Here is a 12,042-nt window from a genome sequence, read left to right on the forward strand (position 1 = left end):
GAGAGCGGAGAGACGCAGAGAAGCTAGAGTGTCTTTTTTCTCTGCGTCTCTGTGTGTAGGCAACCCAACTTTAAAGACGCATATCTCGAAAGCGTGAATAGTTATCAAAAAGTGGTCAACTACAAAAATGGAGCTCTATTTTTGATCTACACAATGAATATATTTTTGATACGTTCAGACAGGCACAAACTTGGAGCAAAAGCAAGAAAAGCTTTTTTTTCTGATTTTTTCAAATAAAAAAAAACTCAGAAAGTAAGGAATACTCAATTTTTACAGAAAAAGACATCTGAGTGACTAAATTGTCAGAATTTAAAAGTTCTAGGCTACCAAAAATGAACAAATACACTACTCCAGTAGATCTTGTCATAGCGCGTCAAAGGCGCGCCAGCCTTCATAAAAATAAAAAAAGCTCAAAAGGTATTCACTTCACAACATTTTCTCCGTTTCTCTCAATTTCATATTTATGTACGCGAGTATGTTTGAAGTGCCAAGGGTCTCTCAATTTCGGAAATAAAAATTTCCAAAAAAAAAAAAAGTTGAAGAAATAAAAATGTGCACCACCTCATCTACGTGTATACCCTGACCCTCACCATTAAAAATTCAAAGAACTCTTTTTTATGGAAGTAGTGAGAGGAGGAACGTGTTGACCCCTCCCCTCGCCTTCATTCTGGAAAACTTCCCCGCAGATATTTATTATTTTGCAAAGAAAGAAACCTTGGTGTGTAGAGGAAGTCTTGGAGAGGAGGTGAGGGGGCGGGGCTTAAAGGAGGGAAGTGAGTGAGGGATGTCTTTTCAGAAGGGTCACCCCTATTTTTTGAATATTCGGTTGAAAATTGATCAAAAATTGGTCAACTTTGAGAGCGCGTCACGGAGCCCCCTGCCACCCAATTTAATCAAACTTTCATTTTTTCGGTAGATCAAAAATAGCTCTACATTTTTGTAGTTGACAACTTTTTGATACCTATTCACGCTTTTGAGATACGCGCGTTCGAAGATTGCAGAGGGAGAGTGAGAAACGCAGAGAAGCGAGAGTGTCTCACTGTCTGCGTCTCCTCTCTCTCTCTCTCGCTCCTCTCTCTTCCCAAACTTTGAGCGCGTGTATCTCAAAAGCGTGAATAGCTATCAAAAAGTTCTCAACTACAAAAATGAAGATCTAGGTTTGATCTACACAGTCGTTTTAATTTAAAAACGGGATGTCTGCCTATGCCTGCGCGGTGGATAGTTAAAGTTGAACAACTTTTATGGGAAAAAGATTTTTTGGAGGGTCGGGATCAGGCTTGGTCGGAGAAAATTTTTCGGAGAATCGGAGAATCGAAATATTCTCCGAAAAAAAAAGTCGGAGAATCGGATATCCGACTTTTTCTCCGAAAAAAAAAGTCGGAGATTCGGATATCCGAAATTTTCTCCGACTTTTTTTCTCGGAGAATCGGAGAATTTCGGATAATTTCGGAGAATCCAAAAATGTTCCCAAAAATGCTTCTAAAACGGATTTTCTTTTGCGTTTTTGAGAATTCACCTTTCTAAAACATGTTTTATCAACATTAAAAGCGTTTACCAGTAGAAATATCATCAAAACAGGGTTTTGAGTGTCGTCGTCTCCGGTTTTCTCCGAAATTCTCCGACTTTTTTTTCGGAGAATCGGAGAATTTCGGATAATTTCTCCGAAATGAAAAGTCGGAGAATTATCCGACGGATAATTTCTCCGAAAAAAAAAGTCGGAGAATTATCCGTCGGAGAAATTCTCCGAAAAAAGTCGGAGAATCGGAGAATCGGATTATCCGATTCTCCGACTCCGACCAAGCCTGGTCGGGATGTAAAAATCATAAGTTCTGTTATAATTACCAACTTTGTCCGTAATTTCCGCGAACTCGGACAATCGAAAAAGAAAGTTACAGTCTTTACAAACGTTAGCTAGCTCTTACAACTAAACCAAGGGTAACTTTTGTCAAAATCTTTACTATTAACAAACACCAGATTCTGTATGTTTGTTTGTCTGTCGCCGATCCTACCGCCCTCCCTACTGAACCGATTTTCTTCAAATTTGGACCAAAAGATCAGAAATTTTCTCTTAATGATGCCCGTCTTTTTATTTTTTCAAAATTCTCAAAATTACGCCTTCTGAGCCAAAAACACTGATAAAGCATGGGGAATGAAAAACGGAAAAAGTGGCGTGAAACTGTCGGCCTAAGCGTCGTCATTTCTTTCCTTTCTTCGCCTTCGTTTTCCGTGGCCGCGTGTCGAGGGTTGACGGCCGGCGCGCCCGATCTGGCAAGTTAAGCGTCGTTGACTACAGTTAGTTTTAAGTTCGATCCCAGGTGACGAGAAAGTTTTTTGAATTTTTGTTGATAGGTTCGGAAAAGTAGAAGTTTCCGAACATGTTGTTTGTTTCCAGTGAGATCTACGTCACGAACAAATGCGGACCGTTTCTTAAAAAGGGGGACGGCAAACATTTTTTGTTATCATCGGATTCAGAAAAATAATTGAGGACTGAAAACGTTTCGTTTCTTTCCAGATTGATAGGTATCACAAATAGATACGGGCAGTTTTGAAGGCACAGGCGATGGATCCATATGGGTCCACATTAAAAAAAGTATTAATAGCCATTTTGGCCAACATTTCCCTCCTTCTCATCACTGTTTTCGCTTCTCCCATTTTTCAAATATGACGAGCGGAAGCCGCGTGAAGTCCTGATATGGGCCACGTAAAATCCGTTGTTTTCCAACCGCTGATAACTATCATTTTCTTTCTAACTACTAACTGTTTCCGCCGATAATTCACTGGATGCTCATGGTGGTGCTTCTCCTGTTCCCCGTGATAGCACCTCCACCCCGAACGCTGTTTCTCGGCTTCGTGATAGTCTGACTTTTGGGTTGAATGGTCTAAATCTGATGAGTACAGAAGAAGAAATAGATGAAGGTGTGTTCCATCGATCAGAATCAGATGGGAGAGTGGAGCTCGGGGAAATTGATGAGCTAGAGGACACGACACAGAGATCGGCAAAGAAAAACGGCAAGAAGAAGACGTCCGGTGAAGCTATCCGGACCCGATATTGTCAGGATTCCATAGCAAATGTTGTTGACCTGACAGCAGAAAGAGACGAGATGAATATAAGTACGGATATCAGCTCGGATTCAGATGTGAGCGTAGAACTTAATAGAATTGACGAAATCGAGGGCACTCAGCTGATGACATAGGAGCCGGTGAAAAAAACCGTTGAAAAATATCGACAAAAAGGAGACGTCGGGCACAGCTCTCCGGCACCCAAGATTGTCAGGATCTTCATTACCTTTGAGATTAAAAATTATAGCAGATGATACATCAGTCCGACGGTTTCTACAGTCTGACACTGAGCAGTCGACAGTCGAACTATAACAGAACACCAAACAAATGGAAATCAGCAGGAAAAATGAGTCCGAAGATCAAATGAAACCTGGACGGACTTCAATGATTTCCCAGGCTGCTTTCAGACGATCAGAAGATCCCGAAGATGTGACGGCGGAAAAACAAGAGCCAACACCATCAGAGCATCTGTAACTCAAATGAAAGAGACGGGGAGACCACATCGAGTTCGGAAGTCGGCACGTCAACGAGCTGTTTCTCCAGTAGGTGCTACTGATGCACAACCAGATCCTCACTACATAGGAAGGATGGATCAAGTTAATCCATACTGCGAGGCGCTATATTTCACGGCTACTTTTGGTTTTCAAATGATGTAGGTGAATGCGTTTAGGAATCCGATCTGCCAAGTTAGGCAAAGTTGACTGTAATTAGTTGGATGTGTCCCATGTGGGGACGTGGAAGATTTTTTCTTATCACTAGATTTAGAAAAAATGGACGATTAAGGGAACGAAATCGAATCAGAAAAGTAGAGATTTGACAATTGTGTTTTTCCGGAACCGTCTGCTCACAGCTAAGAAACTACTAACAAGTTAAGAAAAATATTACGATCCATGAGTTGGAGAGAATTCTAAGACCTCGATAGTCTCAACCGTTGGGGAAGCGCCGCAGGCGCTGTAACAAGTAGAAGGGTGGTGTAGAAAAGGAGGTTTAGTCGCCGTTAGGCGACGTGAACCGACTGGTGAATAGTTTGACACAAAACTTTGCCAGAACTTACATATAGAGCTAATCTAAAATCCCTACCAAAAATTAGCTTGCCATGTAGCCTATGGAGCAAGTTACAGCTCTCTCAGTGTTTCCCTTAAATAGGCGGAGCCTGATCTGACCTAAGGTCCATATATTTTTAGCATACTCATCGTCAACTTCTAGAAAAACAAAATTTCACTCCGTATCTATAATCCATAATCGCTACGCAGTCAACATGATGCTAGGTGCTTCTTGCTCTACAGACTAAAAAAAAAAAGAATCTGAAACATGGCGACAAAGACCAGCGTAATAACACCCTGACGAAAAAACAAGGGAGAAATGAAAAATCGGTCTCTGTCCCCGTCGCCACCATCAAATGACTCCCCGCTCCTATAGAAAAGAGCCCCCATTACAGAAATGACTGCTTCATCCTCATCATCATCGTCGTCGGCTCATTCCGATTGCTCTTCGAAGTCGTCCATCGAGAGCATTAGCCTGCCGCAGTACACGCGTGAGGATAGTGTCGAGAAGCGAATGAAACGAATTGGTGGTGAGTAGTGTTAATTGGCTATACAACTTTTTGTCTATTTTTGTCCTGAAAAAAACCAATAACACTAGGCCACACCCCTCTGAGTAACCACCCCACCTCCTTTTGTCTTTCAGACACTGTAAAAGTGGACGAAAAGAGACTGGCGGAATGGACGGACAAACTCGGTCCACTCTATGGATCTGTCCCATTGTGCGAATCGATCATGGATCTTCACTTCCAGTTGATTCCCGCCATTGAGACGTTGAAGAAGGTGAATACAAAAGTATACAAAAGAAGAAAAAACGAATTGAGGGTAGAGGGAATCGAACCAAAAACCTTTTGATTAATAGTGGCGCCTCTTAACCACTCGGCCAATGTGTCGCTGAGAAATGATAATTGACTTTCTATATAAGAAGCTGCGGCCGCAGCAGGAGCATCGGTCACAGGTGAACCGCTGGGGAACACATATGGAACCGCGCGGTGGCGAATATGTGGCTAAAAAGAATGAGGGTTGGGCCCTATATGTGCCCATATGGATCCACGCGCGGTCGGCCGAAAACGTGGGGCGCATATGGAACGCATATGGATAGCATAATCAGCATTAATTCTACCAATCACATTTGGTTGATTATTCTGTATGAAACACTAGAAAGGCCTAATTCATTGTTATGATAGGTATGTAATGTTATTATGTTGTTTCACTATTCCTTTTTTCAACTTGTTCACTTTCCATTTCTCGGACTTGTACATTTTCTCCGTTCTTTCTCGAAGTTCTTCATTTTTCAAACAGATAATGGCAATACTTCATGAAAAATTGAAAATCACATACGATTTCATATAAATATTATAGGTTAGCTTGGCGGTTATAAAACAATTTTTGATGTTCGAGCTTTTCTTTGAACTCTGAAAAAAAACCCGCCGACGAAATTCGAAGTCCGGTATTTTGACTTTACTTCGGTATGACAAATACTTACCTTCTTACCTTTAAATCCATCTGAAAAAATATAATTTCTTATCATACCGAAGTAAAGAAAAACACATGACTCGAATTTCTCGACAAAAAGCTAAAATTTAAGTTTATTGAGAAAATAACAACTTTTGTATTGAAAAAAATAAGTTTTCGTAAGTTTAAATAGCTTTATTTTTATTTTTGAAGTTTGCCATTATCTGTTTTGTGCAAAAAGAATGAAGAAAATAGGTGAAAACTTCGAGAAACGGAGAAAATGGGCCCGGACTTATAGAAAAAAATGTCGCGTCGATTTACGGTAAACAACACGCCCACGTGTAATTCCGGAGTGTCGTTGCGGCGGCCGGCCGCCACCCTCAAATATGGACCATACATGGAACGTATATGGGAGCCAAATGGGTGCACGCGCGGCCAGTACACAGAAAAGACGACCACACATATACGCCACACGCGCGGTCCACGTTTCATTTGAGGACACATATAGGGCGCTATTCTGGCACTTTCACACATAGGATTCCCAGCGGTTCACCTGTGGTGGCTTAGTGGCTAAGAGGTTCGCCTATGGTTCAAAAGGTCAGGGGTTCGATTCCCACCACATTCAAATAAATTTGCATTGCTAATTTTTCAGGCTCGAGAGCACTCGAGCGATAAACTAAAAGAAGAAATCAGTAAACTCATCGTGGACTACACGATTTTTGCCGTCTTCCTCGAGAAGATGGTGGATCAAATGCATCATGACCCCGATTTTCTGCGAGCTCACAATGCGTTTCCAAGTGAGACCCTGTCCTTTTTTTGCGAAAATTTGAAAATTTTTCAATTTCTTTCTTTTTTCTTTCAGCGAGACGCAAACGAGACAAGTTGTGCGAGACGCCGAAAGAGTGAACAACAGTTCTGAGAGATGTGAATTTTTTCTGAAAGAAAAAATATAAATATCACAAATTCTTTCCTGGGATAATAGATACATAAATAGGGACAAAAATGCAAGATTTTGAAGTGTTTGGGGTCTCCGAAAATTAAGGCAAATGGGGTGATTGGGGTGAAGAGGTGATGAGCAGTGTGGGGGATGGGAAATACAGATTTTTTGAGGACCGACGAAAATGAAAAAAAATTGGATAAAAATTGACAAAAAAAATCGATGAAAAACGGCAAGAAAACGCCATAAAACACAACAAAACAACACTATCCGACGACGATGTTACACAGAGAAAAGGAACCATTTGAGAGTTGGGGCAGGAGAAAAAAAAAGAAATTTATACAATAAATTTATGAAATTTTTTGAAAATTTTGATACCTCGGATTGTTCAGAAAGGGAAGAATTTAAGGCAAAAAAAAGAAGGTCATATATGTTTATGATGAGAAGAATCGGAGCGAGAATGACGAGTTTCAGCATTGTTGAGTGGAAATGGAGCAGCTGAATAGTTGATTGGAGTTTTGGACACGACTTCTCGACGAGGGGATTCTGGAATTCTGGAAGAAAAAGCTTGAAAATTGCTGAAAATGCAGAAAATTCAAATGAAAATACTACTAAAAATAATAGCAATTTTGGAGGTCTTTCTCTATAATTTTTGACTGAAAATCGGCTGAAAACAGTGATTTTTCTCAAAATTTCAGCAAAAAAAAGCATTTTTTTCTCGAAAAAAAAATCAAATTTTCGACTATCAATCAGAATTAGAAGACATTCTGAAAATCATCAAAAGTGTTTACTTTTTCGATAAAACATTCAAAAAAAATTCAAAAAAATGGTTCATTTTTTGAAGCCGGTCCTTAAAATTGTCTAAAATTGAGGTTTTTACTACTAAAAACTTGATTTTTGAAGGATTTTTCCTCAAAATTCTTCCGAAATTGACAAAAAACCTGTTTCTATTCAAAAATTTCAATTAAAATGTGATTAAATCAAAACTTTTTCTTTGAAAAATAAGGATTTTTGAAGAAAATTTCAAATTGAAAAATTTCGGGTGTTTTCAACACAAATTCGCTGTTTTAATGGAAAAATTTCAAAATTTAAGGATTTTTCGGCCAAAAATTCTTGTAAAAGTAACAAAAATGTACTGAAAACTGTAAAAATTAGATTTTCCCATTGATAATCGCTGAAAATTGACGTTTTGCTGATAAAAAACCTTTAAATTCACATAAAAATGACAAAAAATTCCTTTTTTCTACTAGCTCCGTCCAAAAATAGGCAAGCGCGCTCTACCGAACTCTCACGATCATTGATTCAATTCTATTAGCTCGACACAGTTCTTACAACCGCGCTCCACCGCAAACGAGAGAGTATCGAGGAGAGAGACGCAGAGTTTTGTCTAGCGCCGACTCAAATTTTCACCTTTTTTGGCTTATTTTCGCTGTTTTTCATAATAATTCACAAAAAAACTTTTGAAAAATAGCGAAAATAAGTCAAAAACGCTAATAACTGTCTGCGTCTCTCCACTCTCCACACTATTTCCTCCATATTCTCAATAGAGCGTCCTTACCTTTCTAACAATCAGAAGAATACTTTCCTCCACCTCCTCCTCCAAGTCCATTACCCGTCCCATTACTCGGACTGCTCGCCTTCCCAATACTCGACGCCGCCGACGCCGGAATGACCGTCGCGGTACCAGTCGGCAGTGGCGCCGCACCGCCGTTAATCGTATTCTTGATAGTGTTCCAGAAGCGAAAGATGGGCGGTGAGTTGCTTCGAGACTTCTTCTCATTCGGGTATTGGGATGAGGAGGTTCTCATGATAAGACGATCGTCGTATTCAAGTGTATCACAGGAGGAGGCGGCGGAAGATGAAGATGAAGAGGAAGAAGAAGATGATGGAGACATACAGATACGATCAGAATTTGCTGATGAGGACGTTGACATTATGATGGCACCATTGGCGGTTCGATTATCGATTATTGTCGTACGCGAGTCTGGAAAAGAAAACGAGATTTTCAATTATAGATAAGCAGCTTCATTAGCCTCTTTCACTAAAAAAAACGAATTTTTCAGTGAAATTTCTGTTTTTTTTTCAGATTTTTACCCATTTTTAACTGAAAATTGTAATATTTTTCATTCACATCTGTCGAAAGTTCCATTTTTGACCGGGTTTTGCAATTTTTCACAAAAGTCCGATTTTAGTTCTTCTTCACGCGAAAAAGTTGGGCCCTTAAACACATGTTTAGTCAACTTGCTTAATACGGAATGTTATGGGCTGAAAAATATACCAAAATGTAGATCTCGGCGAGTTCTACGTCTGTGAGCTGATCAGAGCTGGATGTCGGATCGTTAATGTATCGAGGGCGGGGCCTGGTCCGGCCCGCGGCACATTAACAATTCGACTTACGGCCCGTTGTAAGTATCAGACATAGAACTCGCCGAGATCTACATTTCGGTATATTTTTCAGCCCATAACATTCCGTATTAAGCAAGTTGACTGAACGTGGGTTTAAGAACCCAACTTTTTCGCGTGAAAAATAACTAAAATCGGACTTTTGTGAAAAATTGCAAAACCCGGTTAAAAATGGAACTTTCGACAGATCTGAATGAAAATCACTAATTTTTGTCAAAAATAGCTTAAAAATCAGCTAAAAAATCAGAAAAAATTATGAATTTTCTTGAAATTTCACTTAAAAGAAGTTTTTGCAAAAATTTCAGCTACAAAACTGTAAACAAAACTTTGAATTCGTAGAATCGGGAGCTGAAAATGCTGTTCCGTAATCGGGACATATCGAAACTATAGAAATTCAAAATCAGCCGTTCCGAAACTCTCGAATCTAAGGAAAAACATTCCGTAACGGAATTTCCGTTTACAATTGCAAAACGTCCCCGTTTCAAGACGTCCGAATCTCAAAATTTGTCTTCTTCAGAGTTTCGATAATAATCTAGGAATGTAGTCAATGTATGGGTGAGCAATCCCGATTTAACTAGGATTAGCTTCCTTGTCTAATCGGCATGTTTACATTTCAGAAATTATAACGAAAACCGATCTAAGTTGGAGCACGTCTTCTTCTGTGCTCCGCGAAATTTCGCAACTACGACACTTCGCAACCAAGACGTTTCGCAACCGCACCGCATTAGCATATTTGGATCAGTTAAAAATTTTGAGTGTACCACATTAAGATAGAAGAAAAAGTTATCTCACCCATTTTTAAACAAAAATTGGTTAAACTATTGTAGTTTTATGGTTCCGAAACGTCTTAGTTGTGAAATGTCGGCGGGGCCTTCTTCTGACGCCTCCCATAACTCCAAACTCTCCAATTACTAACCATTCAACGATCTCACCACAAGTTTCTCTGTCGCCTCTTCAGCCGAATCGACGGATCCTCGCTTCTTCTCGTCGACAGACGCTTGTAACACAATCGGAGTCAACCATTCCTGTGGAATACATTTCTCAAGGAACGGAATACTTCCACTCAGATTCGCCAGCCGGTTAATCCATCCGGGAATTTCTTTTCCAGTCAGTTTACGCGCGAGCACCGCACTAAAATGATTACAATTTCGAGATATCAGATGATAGCGATCGCCGCGGAATTCGTCGCCGAGTTGTTTGATGAGACGACGGATTTCTGAACTGCTTTGATCCGTCTCCCCAACGACAATCGACTCTTTGAATTTGAATGTGTCGCCGAGCTCTTCGGCGTCTTGTGGCGAGTTTTCAAAGACTCCCGAGAATTGGTACGGGTGACCTCCGTATGCGTATTCTGCAAAAAAGAAGAGATGATTGGAAGAGCAAAATTACAGTTCTTACAACCGCGCTCTACCGAAACCGATGAAAATAGCGAGCGAAATTGAGAGACTCAGAGAAAATGAGACATTTTTCACGGGCAACTCGGTGGAGCGCGGTTTTAGGAACTGTGCCGAGCTGATACAACTGCGCCCCACCGAAATCCTCTTGAAAAATGTCTCTATTTCTCAGCCTCTCTCAATTTCGCACACTATTTTCTTCGGTTTCGGTGGAGGGCGGTTGTAAGAAGCGTGCATATAATGTTAGAAAAGTGATTTTTGCGATTTTTAATGAAAATCTGCTTCAAATTAATAAAAATGAGCATTCAACATAGGAATTTTCAATTCCAGACACGTTGAATTCGAAAATTGAGATAGTTTTCAAAATAAATTTTTTCAACAGAAAATCGCTCGATGCTCGTTTTCTATAAAATCCGAACAACTTTCTTCGATTTTTGTAATAAAAATAGCGAATTTTCAGTTTTTTTTTCCGCTAGAAAGCTTCTTTTTAAAGTTTTTGACATTTAAAATCAAGAAAATCTGAAAATTCTGCTGAAACAAGTTTTCGGTTCGAAATTCCACAATTTTCAGTTTTTTCTGCTCTAAAAGTTCTAAATTTCAGAATAGCGCAGTTTTCATGCATAGAATCGAAAAATCTCGAATTTCAGAAGTGAAATTTTGAGGGCTGGTGCGTCTTTGACGCGTCTTCTAAACGGAAAACGCGTCCAAGGCTGGAGTGCCTGAGGCGCGTTTGTCGGATAAAGTTCAGAGACTAAAAACGCGTCGAAGGTGCGCCAGTCGGCCATTCTTTGGCGTTTTTCGTATATTTTGAATGTTTTTTGAAAAAACATTCAAACATTCAAAAACAAAAAACTTTTTTCTTCGATTTTCTTCTATTTTTATACATTTCCATCCTTTTACCTAACAATTTTAACAATTAGACCATTTTCAATCTATATGAATGCTTTTTATTGCTATTTTCGGCTTAAAATCGTAATTCTTGGCTTAAAATCGCAATTTTCAGCTAAAAAATTGGAGAATTTTGAGCCAATTTTGATTTCACCTCATTTTCAACGCAATTTCAGCCAGTTTTTCACCATTTTAAGGCTAAAATATCGCAATTTTCATATTTTCAAACTCACCAACACCAAAAATCTCGATGCCCGAATGAAAGATGCCGACACCGATGTTGGAGGCGTAGTCATTCAGCCAATACATATCATAGACATTCAGTCGAACCGGCGTTTTTCTCTTCGCCGTAGTTCCCATCACTTCCATTTCGTCAGCAGCCGGCGAGTAGAGGCAACCGAGTGCCGAGTAGTACAAGTCAGTGCTGGAAATGGAGAAGAGTGTCGACTGGAAGAGAGGAGGCGACGGAGGATGACAGGTGGGAGATAGAGATACAGAAATAACTATGAGTGGTGTTTAAGCCGAACGTCATCAAATGGCGCAGAGAGAGAGAGATTATCCCGAAATTGAGAAGGAATTATTAGAATAGGCAAGGGGGAAGAAAAACAGTGAATGAATGTCAATTGAGGTGGAGAAGCCATTGGAAACGTGAGAATTCGCACGATATGGGGTCTTGGGGCGTTTTGAAACCGGGGAGACGTTCCGGAACTAAAGAGAAATACGGACAGTTAAAAATATCGGGGTTTTCAACGCAAATTCGCTGTTTTAATGGAAAAAATTTAAAATATTCCGGATTTTTAGCCCAAAAATTCTTGTAACAGCAACAAAAATGTACTGAAAACTGAGAAATTGGATTTCAGATTGA

General features: G+C 39.9%; 3 protein-coding genes across 3 annotated transcripts; 2 read left to right on the forward strand and 1 right to left on the reverse strand.

Annotated features, from left to right (window-relative positions):
- Nucleotides 1–4,500: 4,500 nt before the first annotated feature.
- Nucleotides 4,501–6,461, forward strand: GCK72_017093 (uncharacterized protein; the record flags this gene model as incomplete). Its single annotated transcript, XM_003091048.2, has 4 exons — nt 4,501–4,633; nt 4,747–4,883; nt 6,208–6,352; nt 6,418–6,461. The coding sequence occupies 4 exons, from the start codon at nt 4,501–4,503 to the stop codon at nt 6,459–6,461; spliced, it is 459 nt and encodes a 152-aa protein (XP_003091096.2).
- A 1,593-nt stretch (nt 6,462–8,054) lies between these two features.
- Nucleotides 8,055–11,546, reverse strand: GCK72_017094 (uncharacterized protein; the record flags this gene model as incomplete). The annotated part of the gene is made up of 3 exons (XM_053731883.1): nt 8,055–8,476; nt 9,812–10,246; nt 11,411–11,546. The coding sequence occupies 3 exons, from the start codon at nt 11,544–11,546 to the stop codon at nt 8,055–8,057; spliced, it is 993 nt and encodes a 330-aa protein (XP_053580796.1).
- GCK72_017095 (uncharacterized protein) lies at nt 8,161–8,511 on the forward strand (the record flags this gene model as incomplete). The annotated part of the gene is made up of 1 exon (XM_053731884.1): nt 8,161–8,511. The coding sequence occupies one exon, from the start codon at nt 8,161–8,163 to the stop codon at nt 8,509–8,511; it is 351 nt and encodes a 116-aa protein (XP_053580797.1).
- Nucleotides 11,547–12,042: the final 496 nt, after the last annotated feature.

Source organism: Caenorhabditis remanei, chromosome V, assembly GCF_010183535.1.
Source record: "Caenorhabditis remanei strain PX506 chromosome V, whole genome shotgun sequence".
Lineage (NCBI taxonomy): Eukaryota > Metazoa > Nematoda > Chromadorea > Rhabditida > Rhabditidae > Caenorhabditis > Caenorhabditis remanei.